This window comes from Staurois parvus, unplaced genomic scaffold, assembly GCF_062004578.1.
Source record: "Staurois parvus isolate SC_StPar_1 unplaced genomic scaffold, SC_StPar_1.0 ptg000549l, whole genome shotgun sequence".
In the NCBI taxonomy this organism is placed as follows: domain Eukaryota; kingdom Metazoa; phylum Chordata; class Amphibia; order Anura; family Ranidae; genus Staurois; species Staurois parvus.
Genome location: NW_028318345.1, coordinates 6317990 through 6337480, shown reverse-complemented (window position 1 = coordinate 6337480; position 19491 = coordinate 6317990). Strand labels below are relative to the sequence as shown.

The 19491-nt window shown below is 42.8% G+C and overlaps 1 protein-coding gene across 1 annotated transcript in view; it reads right to left on the bottom strand.

Moving 5' to 3' along the window:
* The window catches only part of RORB (RAR related orphan receptor B), a 321322-nt gene extending 316579 nt beyond the window's left edge, over positions 1-4743 (bottom strand). The window contains exon 1 of the mRNA XM_089691078.1: positions 4305-4743. Coding sequence (XP_089547204.1) covers positions 4305-4311 — 7 coding nt within the window. The 5' untranslated portion in view covers positions 4312-4743. The remainder of the gene's footprint in view (positions 1-4304) is intronic.
* Positions 4744-19491: the final 14748 nt, after the last annotated feature.

The following is a 19491-nucleotide window of genomic DNA, read 5'->3' as shown; positions in this document are numbered from 1 at the left end:
TAGACAAACGTGTATATGCATTATATGATGTCTGTGTATACTATATATATATATATATATATATAGACATAAACAAGACTGTCTATGCTTCTCTGCACTTATTAAAGAATCCCCTGAAATCTGCCTGTGCTTCTTCTCCCTCGGCAGAACTTTTATCTCCTACAGCAATATGACAACCAATTTACTTGCAATCCTATTGATCAAGGACAAAACTTATATTCAACTGGTAACATATGCTGCAACGCCACAATTAAAGTGTGTGATGACCAATGAGAAGTGACTTCCTATTTGCTCTGCTATTCCTTGCCACATCAATTTTTCCTTAGCCAAGCAACAAAAATACAATTATCACTAAATCCAAATATCCTTTTTATTACTATAATTGCTTCAAAATCCCTTCAACTAAGCATCCTCACACTAATTTGTATGCATTATTCTAAAGATAAGTGCAACATCAGCATCTTTAGCTGCTACTGTGATCACGCTGGTGGGGAATAAATAAGTGAAGGATCTAGATATTTAATTTGAAGCTAGCAACTTCTCGTATTCTAAAGAAAAGTCAACTGTTAATGCTAAAGTGTAGCATACTGATTTCCAATAATAGAAGAAATCATGATAATGATAACTTCAAACAAATCATTAGTTAAAAAGGAAAGAAATGAAAAAAGTTTATGTTTTCTTGCTAAAACTTTCCAAACCTTGCATTATGACCTTTAACATAAGTTACCCCTAAATCTTCGCTCTATATTTAAGTTATGAATAGGTGTCATTGTGAAAGTCACCTTCACTATCTTCTAGGAAAAGTTTCATTTTTTTATCTAATCAACATTTCAGCTGGTCCACTAGAATTTTTCAAGCCTAGTTGAAATGTCAAACATTTTAAAGCACTGGAAGTTCCTGAACCTACATTTCTAATTACTTTACTAAAAGTTGCTACTGAACTGCAGAAAGGTACTTGCATGTTTCACTGCTGTTAAGGTATCAAGGCGCATAACTCATTCTTTCATGTACTATCAAATATGAAGCAAATTGGTTCTGAGACTAAACACAAGCATAGCCCTGACATGAATGAATTATAACAATTAGATGATAACTATCAGGGATTTGTAGTTGACAACCTACATATATATATATATATATATATATATATATATATATATATATATATATACCTCTTCAGAGATTCCACCACAACTTGTCCTGCACATTTTTGGGACCATGTATCCTTTTCTGTAAAGACATCTCCCCCAGCAATATCTGGCCTTTACTGGATGTGCAGAACCTGTAGGCTACCTATAAAGTGCAAGAATTGCCAAAAGCAAAACAATGAGCGTTGCTGAGCTGTGTCTGCATGGAGTGTGATTTGTAAGAAGGGTGAGTACACATCCCTGTGCTCCCCCAAGAGCCTGCACTCATACACACCTTTTAACAAGTGTAAGAGCACATGCTCTGCCCCCCACCCCCACAGAGCCTGCACTCATGAACACCGTGAATATCCCCCCCTGTGCCCATACTCACATATACCTTGTACATCCCCCTCCACCCACCGTCCTCATACTCACATACACCTTTGAAATCCCTCGCCCTCAAGTGCCCACACTCAGATGCACCTTGTAAATCCCTGTTCCCCCAATGCCTACACTCACTTTGCATATCCCCCCAGTGCCCACTCACAAACACTTTATATTTCCCCTGGTTCCAACACTCACTTTCACCTAGTACATCCCTGGCCCTCCAGTGATCACTCACATACACCACCCCACTTCGTGCCTATACTAACATACATCTTGTATACCCCCACCTTCCTCAGTGCCCACTCTCACATACACCTTGTACATCCCCCAGTGTCCTCACTCACATTTAGCTTGTAAATCCACCTGTGCCTGCTTTCCCATTCATCTTATACACCCCAGTCCCCCCAGAGCTCACACTCACATACACCTCTCAAATTCACCATTGGCCACCCCTGGCTCCTAAGTGCCAACACTCACCTCATGCACCCCGGGTCCTCCAGTGCCCACGTTCACCTCATACACCCCCGGTGCCCACACTCTTCTCAGATACCCCTGGCCCCCCAGTGCCCACACTCACCTCATACACCCCAGATGCCCACACTCAACTCATATACCCCTGGTCCCCCAGTGCCCACACTCACCTCATACACCCTCCGGAGACCACACTAAACCACACTCAATTCATACACCCCTAGAGCCCAGTTACCTCATACACCCCCAGACCCCCGGTGCCCATACTCACTTCATACACCCCTGGATCCCAGTTACCTCATACACCCCCAAGCACCCCAGTACCCACATTCATCACATACAGCCTTGGCCCCCCAGTACCCATACTCACAATATACAACCCCTGGCCCCCAGTGCTCATACTCACTTCATACACCCCGGGCCCCGCAGTACCCACACTCACTTCATACACCCCTGCCCCCCCCCCCCCAGTGCCCACACTCACTTGATACACCCCTGGTCCCAGAGTGCCCACACTCACTTCATACACCCCTGGTCCCCCGTGCCCACACTCAATTCATACACCCCTGGTCCCCCAGTTCCCGCACTCACCTCATACACCCCAGTGCCCACACTCACTTCATACACCCATGGTCCCCCAGTGCCCACACTCACCTCATACACCCCCAGTGCCCACACTTACCTCATACACCCCAGTGCCCACACTCACTTCATACACCCATGGTCCCCCAGTGCCCACACTCACCTCATACACCCCCAGTGCCCACACTCACCTCATACACCCCAGTGCCCACACTCACTTCATACACCCCTGGTCCCCCAGTGCCCACACTCACCTCAAACACCCCCAGTGCCCACACTCACCTCATACACCCCTTGTCCCCCAGTGCCCACACTCAACTTATACACCCCCAGTGACCACACTCACTTCATACACCCCTGTTCCCCCAGTGCCCACTCTCACCTCATACACCCCCAGTACCCACACTCACCTCATACACCCCTGGTCTCCCAGTGCCCACACTCACCTCATACACCCCCAGTGACCACACTCACTTCATATACCCCTGGTCCCCCAGTGCCCACACTCACCTCATACGCCCCCAGTGACCACACTCACCTCATACACCCCCAGTGCCCACACTCACTTCATACACCCCTGGTCCCCCAGTGCCCACACTCACCTCATACACTCCCTGTGCCCACACTCACCTCATACACTCCCTGTGCCCACAATCACCTCATACACCCCCAGTGCCCACACTCACTCACTTCTTACACGCCTGGTGCCCACACTTACTTCATCTTCATACACCTCCAGTTCCCCCCCCCCTTGCCCAAACTCACTTCATATACCCCTGACCCCCCCAGCGTCACCCTCACTTCATACACCCCCCTGCCCCTCAGTGCCCACAATCCCCACATACACCATTGGTCACCCTTGGCCACTTATTGCCAGCACTCCCCCAGCCTCCTCTCATACACTTCTTGCCCCCCCAGGTGCCCACACTCACCCCATACACTCCTGATCCCAGGGTCAATCTCACTTCATACACCCCCCCAGGTCCTCAGTGCCCATAAACCACTGGGCACCCCTGGTGTTCACACTCAGCGCCAACACTCACCTCATACACCCCCAGGTGTCCACACTCACCCCATACACCCCCAGGTGTCCACACTCACCCCATACACCCCCAGGTGTCCACACTCACCCCATACACCCCCAGGTGTCCACACTCACCCCATACACCCCCAGGTGTCCACACTCACCTCATACACCCCCAGGTGTCCACACTTCCCCCATACACCCCCAGGTGTCCACACTCACCTCATACACCCCCAGGTGTCCACACTCGCCCCATACACCCCCAGGTGTCCACACTCACCTCATACACCCCCAGGTGTCCACACTCACCTCATACACCCCCAGGTGTCCACACTTCCCCCATACACCCCCAGGTGTCCACACTCACCTCATACACCCCCAGCGCCAACCTCACCTCATACACCCCCAGTGCCCACACTCACCTCATACACCTCCAGGTGTCCACGTTCGCCTCATACACCTCCAGGTGTCCACGCTCGCCTCATACACCCCCAGGTGTCCACACTCGCCCCATACACCCCCAGGTGTCCACACTCACCTCATACACCCCTGACCCCCAGCGTCAACCTCACCTCATACACCCCCAGTGCCCACACTCCAGGTGTAGAGAAGTGAATGAAGAAGTGTAGAGTGCAGGAAGTTGCAGAGAGTCCAGGTGTGCAGGTACTAGCCATCCTTCCCCCTCAGTCCGTCCGTCCGTCAGTCCCCCTTACCTCGCATGGTGGCAGTGACAGTGTCAGGCAGTCATGAAGATCCCAGTCCGGGCACTCAGCAGACTAATCCCTTCCTAGAGCCGGAGAGCAGCAGACCTAGTGAGCCAACCATCCCTTCCCGGCACAATGTGCACCGTGGGTGTCAGTGCAGTCAGTGTATGGGCTCCGCACAGCTTTCTTCCCTGCTCTTCTGTGACACCGCTCCAGATTTCCTTCTGATCACTTGCACGGATGAGGAGGGGGGTGTGGGGGGGGGGGCTGGATTATGCAATGGGAAGCAAGTGAGCTCCCACAACAAGCAGACCACAGACAGGAGGGAGAGAGAGAGAAAGAAAGACAGGGAGGGAAGAAGGAAGGAGGGCAAAGAATGGCAGTGTGTGCGAGGAGCCGAGCATGTGGGTTTTCACATGACATCTGTGTCACATCTCCGCTAAGAAAGTTGGAGGACATGACCATGGCCAGCTCATTATGGAAATGCTGGGAGCCCAGGACACGCCCACCACCGCCTGCTCTGCCTACCGACACCACATAGGCAGCGACACACAGATCTCCGCGTATGTACGAGGGAGAAAAACCTCCTCTTCTCTCAACTTCATCCCCTCTTTTATACAGGCTGTCTGTACTTTTATACCACAAAGTAAAGTCATCACTAGCCTGAAGAGCTGACAGTCTAATCTGGACAAAGGCACTCTTCCTCGAAAGGGGAATCATTTCCCTTCTGATCAAATTCGATCAAAGGCAGATCAGAATATTATCAATCATAGTATTTATCTATGTATAATCTCTGCTAAATACAGGCTCTATTATTATATAGGAAATTATGGCTGGAACACAGTAATGTGATCACTAACCTGGAGAGCTGACAGTCTAATGTGTCCAAATGCATTCTTTCTCCAAGAGGCATCATTTCCTTTCTGATCAAATTCGATCAAAGTGAGTCAATCAGGCAGAACAGAATATTATCCATCATAGTCGTTGTCAATGTATAGTCTTTGCTGGATACAGGCTGTCTGTTGATTTATCGGAAACTATGAGTAGAACACAACAGTAATGTCATCACTAACCTGGAGAGCTGACAGTCTAATGTGGCCAAATGCACTCTTCCTCCAAGAGGCACATTTCCCTTCTGATTGAATTCGATCAAAGTGAGTCAATCAGGCAGAACAGAATATTATCAATCATAGTCTTCATCAATGTTTTAGATTTGCTGGATACAGTCTGCCCTTTGTTTTATAGGAAGTTATCTCTTAGATTGTAAGCTCTGGCGAGCAGGGCCCTCTGAATCCTTCTGTATTCATTTGTATTGTAATTGTACTGTCTACACTTTTGTTGTAAAGCACTGCGCAAACTGTTGGTGTTATATAAGCCCTGTATAATAATAATAATAATGATTAGAACACAACAGTATTGGCATCACTAACCTAGAGAGCTGACAGTCTAATGTGGCCAAAGGCACTCTTCCTCAAAGAAGCATCATTACCCTTCTGTTCAATCAAAGTGAGTCAATCAGACAGAGCAGAATATTATCAATCATAGTCTTTATCAGTGTATAACAGGCTCTATTATTTTATAGGAAACTATGGCTGGAACACAAGAGTAATGAAATCACTAACCTGAAGAGCTGACAGTCTAATGTGGCCAAATGCAATCTTCCTCAAAGAGGCATCATTTCCCTTCTGATCAATCACATTCTATCAAAGTTAGTCAATCAGGCAGAACAGAATATTATCAATCATAGTCTTTATCAATGTTTTGTATTTGCTGAATACAGGCTGTCTGTTGTTTTATAGGAAGCTATCTCTTAGATTGTAAGCTCTGGCGAGCAGGGCCCTCTGAATCCTTCTGTATTCATTTGTATTGTAATTGTACTGTCTACCCTTTTGTTGTAAAGCGCTGCGTAAACAGTTGGCACTATATAAATCCTGTATAATATAATAATAATGATTAGAACACAACAGTAATGTCATCACTAACATGGAGAGCTGACAGTCTAATGTGGCCAAAGGCACTCTTCCTCAAAGAGGCATCATTTCCCTTCTGTTCAATCAAAGTGAGTCAATCAGACAGAGCAGAATATTATCAATCATAGTCTTTATCAGTGTATAACAGGCTCTATTATTTATAGGAAACTATGGCTGGAACACAGTAATGTGATCACTAACCTGACAAGCGGACAGTCTAATGTGTCCAAATGCACTGTTCCTCAAAGAGGCATCATTTCCCTTCTAATCAATCAAAGTGAGTCCATCAGACAGAGCAGAATATTATCCATAATAGTCTTTATCAATGTATAGTCTTTGCTGGATACAGGCTGTCTGTTGTTTTATAGGAAGCTATGACTAGAACACAACAGTAATGTCATAACTCACCTGGAGAGCTGACAGTCTAATGCAGCCAAAGGCACTCTACGTGAAAGGGGCATCATTTCCCTTCTGATCAAAGTGAGTCAATCAAACAGAGCAGAATATTATCAATCATAGTCTTTATCGATGTACAGTCTGCTAAACACCGGCTATATTATTTTATAGGAAACTATGGCTGGAACACAGTAATGTGATCACTATCCTGAAGAGCTAACAGTCTAATGTGTCCAAATGCACTCTTCCTCCAAGAGTCATCATTTCCTTTCTGATCAATCAAATTCGATCAAAGTTAGTCCATCAGACAGAACAGAATAGTATCCATCGTAGCCTTTATCAATTTATAGTATTTGCTGGATACAGGCTGTCTGTTGTTTTATAGGAAGCTATGACTAGAACACAACATTAATGTCATAACTAACCTGGAGAGCTGACAGTCTAATGTGGCCAAAGGCACTCTTCCTCAAAGAGGCATCATTTCCCCTCTGATCAATCAGAGCGAGTCAATCAGACAGAGCAGAATATTATCAATCATAGTCTTTATCAGTGTATAACAGGCTCTATTATTTTATAGGAAACTATGGCTGGAACACAATAGTAATGTGATCACTAACCTGAAGAGCTGACAGTCTTATGTGGCCAAATGCACTCTTCCTCAAAGAGGCATCATTTTCCTTCCAATCAATCATATTCTATCAAAGTGAGTCAATCAGGCAGAACAGAATATTATCAATCATAGTCTTCATCAATGTTTTAGATTTGCTGGATACAGTCTGCCCTTTGTTTTATAGGAAGCTATCTCTTAGATTGTAAGTTCTGGTGAGCAGGGCCCCCTGAATCCTTCTGTATTCATTTGTATTGTAATTGTACTGTGTGCCCTTTTGTTGTAAAGCGCTGCGTAAACTGTTGGCATTATATAAATCCTGTGTAATAATAATAATGACTAAAACACAACAGTATTGTCATCACTAACCTAGAGAGCTGACAGTCTAATGTGGCCAAAGGCACTCTTCCTCAAAGAAGCATCATTACCCTTCTGATCAATCAAAGTGAGTCAATCAGACAGAGCAGAATATTATCAATCATAGTCTTTATCAGTGTATAACAGGCTCTATTATTTATAGGAAACTATGACTGGAACACAAGAGTAATGAGATTACTAACCTGAAGAGCTGACAGTCTAATGTAGCCAAAATGCACTCTTCCTCAAAGAGGCATCATTTCCCTTCTAATCAATCATATTCTATCAAAGTGAGTCAATCAGGCAGAACAGAATTTTTTAAATCGTAGTCTTTATCAATGTATAGTCTTTGCTGGATAAAGGCTGTCTGTTGTTTTATAGGAAGCTATGAGTAGAACACAATGATAATGTCATCGGTAACCTGGGGAGGTGATAGTCTAATGTGGCCATATGCATTCTTCTTTAAAGAGGCATCATTTCCCTTCTGATCAATCAAATTCGATCAAAGTCAGACAGAGTGGAATATAATCAATGATGATCTTTATGATTTTATAGTCTTTGCTGGATACAGGTTGTCTTTTGTTTTATAGGAAGCTATGTCTAGAACATAACAATATTGTGATCATTAACCTGAAGAGCTGACAGTCTAATATGGACAAATGCACTATTCCTTAAAGAGGCATAATTTCCCTTCCAATCGAAGTAGATCAAATTTGATCAAAGTGAGTCAATCAGACAAAGTAGAATATTAGTGATCATAGTCTTTATCAATGTATTGTCTTTGATGGATACAGACTGTCTATTGTTTTATAGGACTAGAACACAACAGTAATGTGATCACTAACCTGAAGAGCCGACAGTCTAAGAGGCATAATTTCCCTTCCAGTCAATTTAGATGAAATTCGATCAAAGTGTGTCATTCAGACAGGACAGAATATTGTCAACCATGGTGCATTTGAGATGCTTTATACATACAGTCAATCATATTGCCATCAATCAGATTTTGATATTTGGGAAAGCACAGATGTGATTGACACCTTACAATTTGTTTATTTATTATTATTAGTATTATTACTATTACAGGCACTTAAATAGCGATGTCAATTTATGCAACGCTTTACATACAGTATATTGTTCATTCACATTAGTCAATAACCCTCATGGTGCTAACTCACATTCCTCCATACACATACTAGGGCTAATTTTAGACTGGAGTCATTAAACCTACCAGCATGCCTTTAGCGTGTGGGAGGAAACCGGAGCAATCGGAGGAAACCCACGCAGGCACAGGGAGAACACACAAACTCCAGGCAAGTGGTGCTGTGGTTGAGATTTGATCCATGCCTTCCAAAAAATCTACTTCCCATATGTGTCATATCAATTAATAATTCAAATTGAAAGAAATTGAGCAGAAAATAAATCTGTTATTTATCAAAGTGTGTATGGCTACAGCCAAGGTGGAAAATGATCAATTGTGTTGCATTTGACATGCTTCATTCATCCTATTATGATTGATCAGATTATGTGATTCCATGGGAAAAATAGAGATGCAACTGATACCTAAAAATAGCATCTTCAAAATGCACTTCCCCATGTGTGTCATATCGACCAATTGTAAGATCATTCATTCTTACTGGGAATGAATGATCAGAAAACAAAAAAATTAATTTAGTAAAGTGTGTATGGATACCATAAGGGTCAGTATACACATTATGAAAAATATATCTAAGCGGTAACCGCTGCACTACCCTATAAGGGTATCAAAATCTATGAAACATGTGTAAATTAAAAAGCAATAAATTCAAAACATAATGTTCTTTAGATGAGTCATTTACATGTGAAATATACCACTAATACCATATAAAACCAATAAATATGTGAAACATCTGTGAAAGGAAGTCCATATACATTTTTTTAAACAGTCCTAAAAAGTAATGCTTAATTCAAACAAAGCATAAACAGTAAAACCACTTCTTTTCTATTATTTCTTCTTTTCATCCACCACAACAAATGTGAAAATCCACCACCAAGTAATACTAGAAAAATTCACGGCAAATGCGGGTGTGTTTAATACCAGCATGCAGCGCATTCCCCTCTGGGAGTGATAAACTGCAGACTTAGCTAGATCCTTAATATATCCTCATGATCATCTGTAATATCATGATCACCAAACAAGGGAAGGGATATCACCACCCCTGTAAGACATCAGATGAAACGCGTAGGGCAGGGCTGAGACGTGACTTTATTATGCACGCTGATGTTGTTCGCTCGGGGTCTGGAGATCAAAGTGAGCCTATATTAGAGTTTTATGCCTGTACACTTGTGTCAGTGGAGACACACCGTAATGTGAGTGTAATGATTTTATATTACGAAAAGAAGGTTTTTAAGGATTTTATGCTATGCAAGAACCTTTCTCTCCTCCCCTCTCGTTTGGTGACCGTGATATTACCTTGCCTTGGTGATCGTATCTTACAAAATTATTCAAAATCCACTTCTCCATGTGTGTCACGTCTATCAATTATTCCCATTAGAAGAGATCGATCAAAAAAGAAATCAATCATTTATCGAAGCGTGCATGGCAATGATTGTTACACATCATCTCACTTGTAATTTTTGTACAATCAACTTTGCATTACACTACATAGTCGATGTGTAGAATTACACGAGATAGGCAACAGAGAAAGGCATTCGGTTATGGAAAACATCCTCCTCTTTATACCCTCTTTTAAAGTTTTTGCTAGATAGAGGCTGTCTGTTGTTTTATGGGAAGCTATAACTAGAACATGACAGATATGATCACTAACCTGAAGTGCTAACAGTTTCATGGTGGCTGTACAGTCTTCTATTGTTTTACCAAGCAAAGGCATAATTTCCCTTCTGATTGATTTAGATTATTATTATTATTATACAGGACTTATATAGCACCGACAGTTTGCTCAGCGCTTTACATTATGGAGGGAGACAGTAGAGTAACAATACAGTTCAATACAAGAGGGATTAGAGGGCCCTGCTCCTTGGAGCTTACAATCTAGGAGGGAGGGGATAGTGGTACAAGAGGTAATTAGCTGTGGGGGATGGAGTGGTAGGAGGAATAGGGGATTCCAGTATTAGCTGGGGTTGGGGTAGGCTTCCCTGAAGAGATGAGTTTTCAGAGTGCGCCTAAAAGATAGCTTGGGGTAGGGAGTTCCAGAGGATGGGTGAAGCCCTTGAGAAATCCTGGAGATGAGCATGGGAGGAGGAGACAAGGGAGCTAGAGAGTAGGAGGTCTTGTGAGGAGCGGATAGTACAGTTTGGGTGGTATTTAGAGACAAGGTCGGTGATGTAATTAGGGGCAGTGTTATGAACGGCTTTATACATCACTGTTAGTGTTTTGAATTTTATCCGTTGGGCAATTGGAAGCCAGTGGAGGGATTGGCAGAGAGGGGTGGCAGATACAGAGTGGTTAGTAAGGTGAATGAGTCTGGCAGCAGCATTCATGATGGACTGGAGTGGGGATAGCCTGCGATGAGGTAGACCAGGGAGTCAAATTTGATCAAACTGAATCATTTGGCAAGGGCAAAAAATTATCAGTCAAGTTGCATTTCAGATGCTTCCTTCATGAATATGTCAATCAGTCAGATTATTGAAATAAAACAGATGTGATTGATAACTTAAAATTAACAGAAAAAGTGCAGCGTAAAAATAAACAGTCCCAAATAAAGAGTGTAGCTAGTTCAGTCCAAATAGTTCTTATATAAAACGAGGGCCACCAGTGCAGATAGTCCAGTGTAAATACGGACCACCCATACAAATAGAAAAGATGAATCACACATATGGCAGTTAGCTCTTTCCATTGAAGAAGGTGCTAGATCCCATCACTCAAAGACACTCTTGGCTGCTCACCTTATAATTATGACCCCTGAGCTAACAAGGTAGGCCACACAACACTTTCCCATAAGGGTAGAAACTTCCAAGGGCACCTGTGCTGGTCCGGACAAGGGATTCCTCCAATATATGATATTACCGAATAAAATAAACTAAACGAATAGTGCTCTCTGCTATAGATAGTAAAACTTTACTAAAATATAAACACACTCACAAGTAATAGCACTTGTGTCCAAGTGCAAGAAACAGTGCTTGGGTACAAACAGCATCAGAGACAAAGCCACAAGATGGCTGTGGGTGATGTCAGCTGGTGTGACTCCAATAACCTACAACTGCATCTTCCAATTATCATTTGAAATCCATTTCACTGTCTGTGACATATTGATCGAATGGGTTGTCAACTATAGATTGATAATTCTTATTGGGAGAAGTTGATCAGAAAATAAATCAATCATTTATTAAAGCATGTATGGCTACCATAAGGGTTATACACATTACACACCATACATTTTTTGTACAATGAACTGTGGATTTATCGAAACAATGAACCTTGAAGACATTCCTCATTTATTCAATAAATTTGTATTTAATCAGGCCATCCCTTGCACTACATAGTTGTTGGTAGATCTGAAAGAGATTGTACAGTTAAACTTTATGTGTGGTGAGTTTTAAGATACTTATATAGAAGGAATATCAAACTGTAGATATAGTTAACTTGTGAAAATAAAAATTTCTTATAGAGTTTCCTTAGGACATTTAGAGGGCTCAAAAATACCTAATAACCTCAGTAACTAAAATTTTACTTTTTCTCAATTACAACATTTGTTAAAATATATGTGATAAAACACATTATATGTAATGTTTGTTTATCAGATACGTAATAAAAAACACAGATCATTAAAAGCACAATTCCTTCCCTGAATAGACTCTCCCCATTTATCACTCACTCCTTTATACATGTAGGCTAGGGTCACACCATTTTCATTTGTTTTTCATGCATTTTTTATCTGTATGTCATGTATTTTTTATGCATTTTTCATGCAATCCTATAGAAGTCTATGAAGCCAAAAATACATCAAAAGAAGCACCTGCATTTTTTTTACAAGACTCACAGAAGCATGTTGAATATATATGAATGGGCTCCCTCTGGGGAAAACGTCCCCAAACTTCTGATAAGTATAAATGCGGTTGACATGGTCACCCCACCGAAAGAGACAAAAGGAGGTTCTGCAGGATTGTGACTCAGAATACGAAACAACCACTGCAAAAGTGACTGCAAAGCTCAATCTCAATCAGACTGAAACCTGTGAAGACTGAGATTGAGATCTGCATTCACTTTTGCAGCATTTGTCTTCTTATATTGCGTCAAAATCCTACACAATGACCTTTTGCCCCTTTCAGTCAGTTGTCCATGTCAACTGCTCTTATACTTATCAGACAACATTTTCCGGAAAACAGTATATGCTGTCATAACCTTTGATACTGTACCACAGAGGTACCAGCTAAGCGGGCACCTACAATTTGCCCTCTTTGAATCTCAGTAAGCTCTGACATGACTTCGTACTACTAGCAGTGCCAGGGGTGTATTTACTACAAGGCAAACAAGGCATTTGCCTAGGGCAGCATTTTTTAGTGGGGGCAGCAATGCCCCCTGGAAGAAGGGACATATGCGGCAAGGGGACCAGGTGGGATCTGAGAGAGGCTGCCAGCTGCTCGATGGTGTATGCAGAGCCCAACTGTCATTCCTGGGGAGATGTCCAGAGCTGTGAAGGTGTGTGTCTTTCTGTTGCCATGGGGGGGGGGTGTTAGTGGAAGGCTCTCTCAGGTGGGGGGGGTGTTAGTGGAAGGCTCTCTCAGGTGGGGGGGGAATGGGGCAGGGGTGTTGTTGGTCGCTGTCAGGCTGTATCCGTGGGGGGAGGGGGGTCTGGTGTTGGTCGGTGTGAGGCTCTCTCTCTGCTGGGGAGGGTGGGGGGTGTCTGATTTTTGTGTTGCCTAGGGCAACACAAAACCTAAATACACCAATGAGCAGCACCCACGCTGAATGTTCAAAGTGAGGATTCCCACCTGTTAGCTAGGTGTCTCATCACACAGTGGAAGCAAAAGAGTGTTATATCACATCCGCTTTCAAAGCGAAACATGCCATGACTTTCACACCTGAAAATCATGTAGTGGTTCCATTTTTTTTTGCCTAACCCCTGTATATACATACAGTATATCAACAATGTTTGCATTTAAATATTAAAACAAATGAAAGTGTCATGCTGCTAGCATAAATCAATATATGTAAATATACGAACAAAAACGTGACTGATAGTCCCAAAAGGTGATAAAACATAAAAATAAATGCAATTCTTCAAAAAAAATCCAAATAAGTGAAATATTTTCTTGCTGGTGATTGCACCCAAATTTCCAGTGCTGTAAATCTTCAATACATGTGAATCACCACAGTGAACATAAACTTCCAGGTGGTCTCTCACCTTCTCACATGGACCTGTATGTGGTTTGTTCTTATATTTACATGTATTGATTTATGCTAGCAGCCTGACACTTCTTTTGTTTTAGTCTGTTTTTTTATGTTTACACACAACGCGTGTTTGCAGCAGCTCATCTATTATTATTCTCATTATTTGGATTTTCTTTTGCCTTTATTATGCATTTAAATATTACCCACTATTTTCAGAGGCAGAAACAGATGTTGGCTACAAGCCATCAACAAGGAGTGAAAAGCCTATTCAGGGAAGGAATTTATTTATTAATTACAGGTATTTATATAGTGAGACAATTCACACAGCACTTTACAAGTGTACATTCACATCAATCCCTGCCCTCAGGGAGCTTACACTCTAAGGTCCCTACCTAACATGCATACACTACACATAGTAGGGACAGTTTTTAGCCAGGAGACATTTAACCTATCAGCACATCTTTGGAATGTGGTAAGAAACCCATGTAAGGACAGGAAGAAATTGCAAACTCCATGCAGTTAGTGACCGGATGGGCTTTGAATCAAGGACCCCAGTGCTACAACACAGAAGTGCTATCTGCTAAGCCACTGTGCTTAGTTTTTTTTGCATATGTAGGTGAGCATAAAAGTATAGTGAAAGCTATTTTAATCGAAAAGGGCAGAAATTGAGGAAGTGGCATAGATCTCAGTATGGCTAACTATTTGTAACCCAGCAGATTTAAAATAAATCCTGCAGTTGTGCTTTAAATAGTGGTAAAGTTACTTTAAAAACAAGTTATTAATTAATCATCATTTTGAATGAACAGAGGCTGGCTCCAAACTACAAGGAGAAAGAGCTAACTCTGTGTCTCTAGCAAAGAGAAAAGAACTGGCACCATAATCCCAAAAAGGAGAAAAGAACTGGCTCTGTAACCCCAGCAAGAAGAGAACATCTGGCTCTATTTCCCCACCTTGGAGAGAAGAACTGGCTCTGTGTCCCCAACAAGGAAAGAAGAGCTGGGTCTGTGTCCACAACAAGGATAAAAGAGCTGGCTCTATGTCCCTAGCAAGGATAGAAGAGCTGGCTCCATTTCCTCAAAAAGGAGAAAATAACTTGCTCTGTGTGCACCACAAGGGGGAAAGAGCTGTTTCCATGTTCCCAGTAAGGAGAAAAGAACTGACTCTGTGCTCCCAACAAGGAGTGAAAAGCTGACTCTGGTGTACCCAACAAGGATAGAAGACATGGTTCCTTGTCACCAACAAGAAGGGAAGACCTTCCTTTGTGCCCCCAACAAGGGTAAAAGAGCTGGCTCTGTGGCCCCAGCAAGGACAGAAGAGCTGGCTCCATTTCCCCAACAAGGAGAAAAAAACTGGCCCTGTGTCAATAACAGGGAAAGAAGAGCTGGCTCCTTGTTCCCAACAAGAAGAGAAGAGCTGGGTCTGTGTCCCCAACAAGGAGAGAATAACTGGCTCAATTTTTCCAAAAAGGAGAAAAGAACTGGCTCCATGTCAACAACAAGGAGGGAAGAGATGGCTCAATGTTCCCAACAAGGATAGAAGACCTGGCTTTGTGCCCCCAACAAGGAGAGAAATGCTGGCTCCCTGTCAATAACAAGTAGAAGAGTTGGCTATGTGTCCCCAACAAGAAGAAAAGTGCTGGCTCTCTGTCTCCAACAAAGAGGGAAGAGCTGACTCTGTGTACCAAACAAAAAGAGAAGAGCTGGCTATGTGTCCCCAATAAGGAGAAAAAATCTGGTTCTGTCCCTAGCAAGGATAGAAGAGCTGGCTCCATTTCCTCAAAAAGGAGAAAATAACTTGCTCTGTGTCCACCACAAGGGGGAAAGAGCTGTTTCCGTGTTCCCAGTAAGGAGAGAAGAACTGACTCTGTGCTCCCAACAAGGAGTGAAAAGCTGACTCTGTGTACCCAACAAGGATAGAAGACCTGGTTCCTTGTCACCAACAAGAAGAGAAGACCTTCCTTTGTGCCCCCAACAAGGGTAAAAGAGCTGGCTCTGTGGCCCCAGCAAGGACAGAAGAGCTAGCTCCATTTCCCCAACAAGGAGAAAAGAACTGGCCATGTGTCAATAACAGGGAATGAAGAGCTAGCTCCTTGTTCCCAACAAGAAGAGAATAGCTGGGTCTGTGCCCCAACAAGGAGAGAATAACTGGCTCAATTTTTCCAAAAAGGAGAAAAGAACTGGCTCCATGTCCACAACAAGGAGGGAAGAGATGGCTCAATGTTCCCAACAAGGATAGAAGACCTGGCTTTGTGCCCCCAACAAGGAGAGAAATGCTGGCTCCCTGTCAATAACAAGTAGAAGAGTTGGCTATGTGTCCCCAACAAGAAGAAAAGTGCTGGCTCTCTGTCTCCAACAAAGAGGGAAGAGCTGACTCTGTGTACCAAACAAAAAGAGAAGAGCTGGCTATGTGTCACCAATAAGGAGAGAAAATCTGGTTCCCTGTCCCTAACAAGGAAAAAAGAGCCAGCTCTGTATCCGCAACAAGGAAAGATGAGCTGCCTCCCTGCCTCCAATAAAAATAGAGCTTTCCTTGTGAGAGGTATGGAGATAGCCTCCGTCACCTTTACAGCCATTGAAAATACAGTATATGTTCTTTCCCTGATCTCCAGAAGAAGCAAACGTGTGAAACATGATCGGAGAAAGAATACTCCCCTCTACTCCAGCCAAACCTTCCTTTTTAGGTAGTTATATTTTTAAGAAATGGAAATGAAAATTTTAGCTAGTGAAGTTTGTAGGTATTTATTCAGAACCCTAAAACCCCCATGAAGTCTATAAATACTTTAATATTATTGGGCATGGTGCCTAAAATTTCTCTGTCAGCACAATATCTGTTAAAACTATGAGAGCTGCCATCGCTAACTTGTTTTGAAAGTTTAACTGCATGATTAGACCCAAAAATTTAATGACCTCTCCCAATACTCTCTTTTTTTTAATACTACATTTCCAACATAGAGGCTGCTTTATGCTGCCTGCCAAATTAACATTTGAGTTTCTATACAAGTATGATTGCTGAGACATCCTCCTTAACCTGGTGCATGCTCCCTGTAGCCCTATAGGCTGTAATTGAATCCTGTCAACCTATATTTGACGAAAGAGGCAGAAATCAGTTACAGCCTAAGGGGGTATGGAGGGCGTCAAGCTAAGTAGGATGCCTCAGCACGCACAATTCTATGGAAACCCAGTCATTGCCTAGTTGTGCAGCATACAGCAGCTTCTGTGTTGGATGGTCAGGATTTTTTACTCAAAAAAAGGTTAGAGAGGCCCAGGAGGGAACATGTTTATTTTTTTGTCTATTTATCCTTTAAAAGATGGCAGAAAAAGCTACCAGTTGGGGACACCAGCATGGAACCTTTCTGAAAGTGTTGAATACTTTAGATTGCTGTTCTCTTTTGGCAATTCAGAATTTCTTTGAAGCTAGGAAATATAGCTTTGGCTATATTTCTAGCACTGTGACAGGAGAACTGCAGCTCTCCTACACAAAAGCCATACTATATGCCCCTCCTCCCGTCTTGACCATTACCAGAATGAATTGTATTTTGGGAATAGTTCACAGAATACAAGAGATGCTGTATGTGAATGGACAAGGGGAGACGAGGGGAAGACAATCAACCGTGATGATTCTGTGTAATAGAGCTGCAACTCTCCTGTTGCGCCAGTAAAAGCTGTGCAATAATAAAATTGTAAATAGTCAAAAAAGGACAGTGATCCAGGAGGTGTCATGCACCTCATTGCAGTTAATTGTTTGCTACACAGCAGGTTTAAAATATATATATATTTTTTCCCTAGATTTCTGCTTCAAATAATGACAAAGTCAATCAATGGCCAGACCCATGCTTTTATTCTCATAGGTTTTCTTTTCTAAATCAACAGAACAAAGATGTTCACACCTCTCCACATATACTATATACCTACTAAAAAATCTCAGTCCAACAGAGTACTTTGTGAGACTTAGCTCTGCTTAGGGTGTCGCCTGCAGATTGAATGAGAATAAAGTTAGTGGATGACAATCGCCTTTGTGTTTAGATGCACTTCAAAGAAAAAAGGATTTCTAGTAAAGTCTTCATGGATTCCAGGTAGGTTAAGCTTTCAAATTTATAACATCCATTCACATTACATCGTATTACATGCTTTAGTCCTGTAGGGTGTTTACAGCTGTTTGTAAATAGAAAATGTTATTAAGGAAAGTTTGCAAAGGTGTGTGTGTGCCTGCGTTTCTTTAGCATCTTCCAATCACTATCTAAAAAGACAGTGGAATAAAATATTTCCCTTTCCCCTTGCCAACTGCAAGCATGGGCAAAATAACAATGCTCATATAAAAAATTTTAATATTTAAAGAGTTAGTCCACCCAAAAACTGATAATTCAGCTTTTGGTAGATGCTAAGGTAAATAACCTTAGAGCTTCTGATATCTCTTGGGGGCTCTGCTGGTGACAACTTGATATTAAAGTTATGCATAATTAAGGCATCCATTATGATTTGACAGATGTATTTGGCGTGGCCAGGGGGTGGTAATGTGGGGAAATTGGAGGTGCTGTGGCAGAGCAGGGTGGTAAGATGGGTGGGAGGCACTTTGACCAGGGGGAGAGGCACTGTAACCATGGGTGAGGTGGGTGGTGGAGGGATGATTTAGGCAAAAGTCATTCTGGTGGAGTGAGGGTGAGAGGGTTGGAAGGCAGTGAAGAGTGAGGGAGTAGGCCTTGCTGTGTTCAGGTGGGTGAGGTGGCAAAGGTAAGGGACATTGTAGTGGGGGGTAGTGAGGTGAGGCAGGAAGGGATATGGCAGGACAAGGGGGTGAGGGGAGTGGGAGGTACTGTGTGTGTGGGCGGATGTCAGTTGTTTTGACCAGGGGGTGAAGTTGGTGGGACTTATTGCCTACACTGTTAAGTTGCTGAAGCGGTGAGATTGTATTTCTGCAAGCTATCTGTATGGAGGTGTGCTGACATTATGGTAGAATTGTAACTTGCAAGCAGTTGCATAATGTTACTGACTTCAGCAACTTAACAGCGTTTGCCATATAGAACTCCAATTCAGCAATTTAGCAGAACAATGCAGGGAGTGATTTTTGTACACAGTAGGCAGGTTTTGTGGGGTCAGTCTCTGAGCAGTATTGGATAAAGGGTGAGGAGCATAGGTCCAAGCCTCAACTCAGAGGCCAGAGTCTTTGATTGTGGAATAGGATAGATAGGAATCAAAGTAATGTGATCCATTGAAGGTCCTTTCTCCGAGCACTGGAAGGTGAACCCAGAACCAGTGCACATTGCAGCATGTGTGCATGGGGTCAGTTTATGGATTTACTGCCACTGCTGTGCTGACTCTGCTCATCTACCTGTGGGTCAGGCTCCAGCTCAGTAGTAGGCACAGGAAGGAGTTCAGTATGGCAAGGAGAGGGGCTGTGAGAGGAGATGGGAAGTGGTCTTAGTTTGTAGGCAGTGTGCCACATTGTGTTTTGTTGGTATTTTGCCATTGAGGGACCAGAACAGAAGAACATGTGTCCTTGGTTTTGTTCCCCAAATGGCAAAACGCAAGTAAGTCTTTTTTA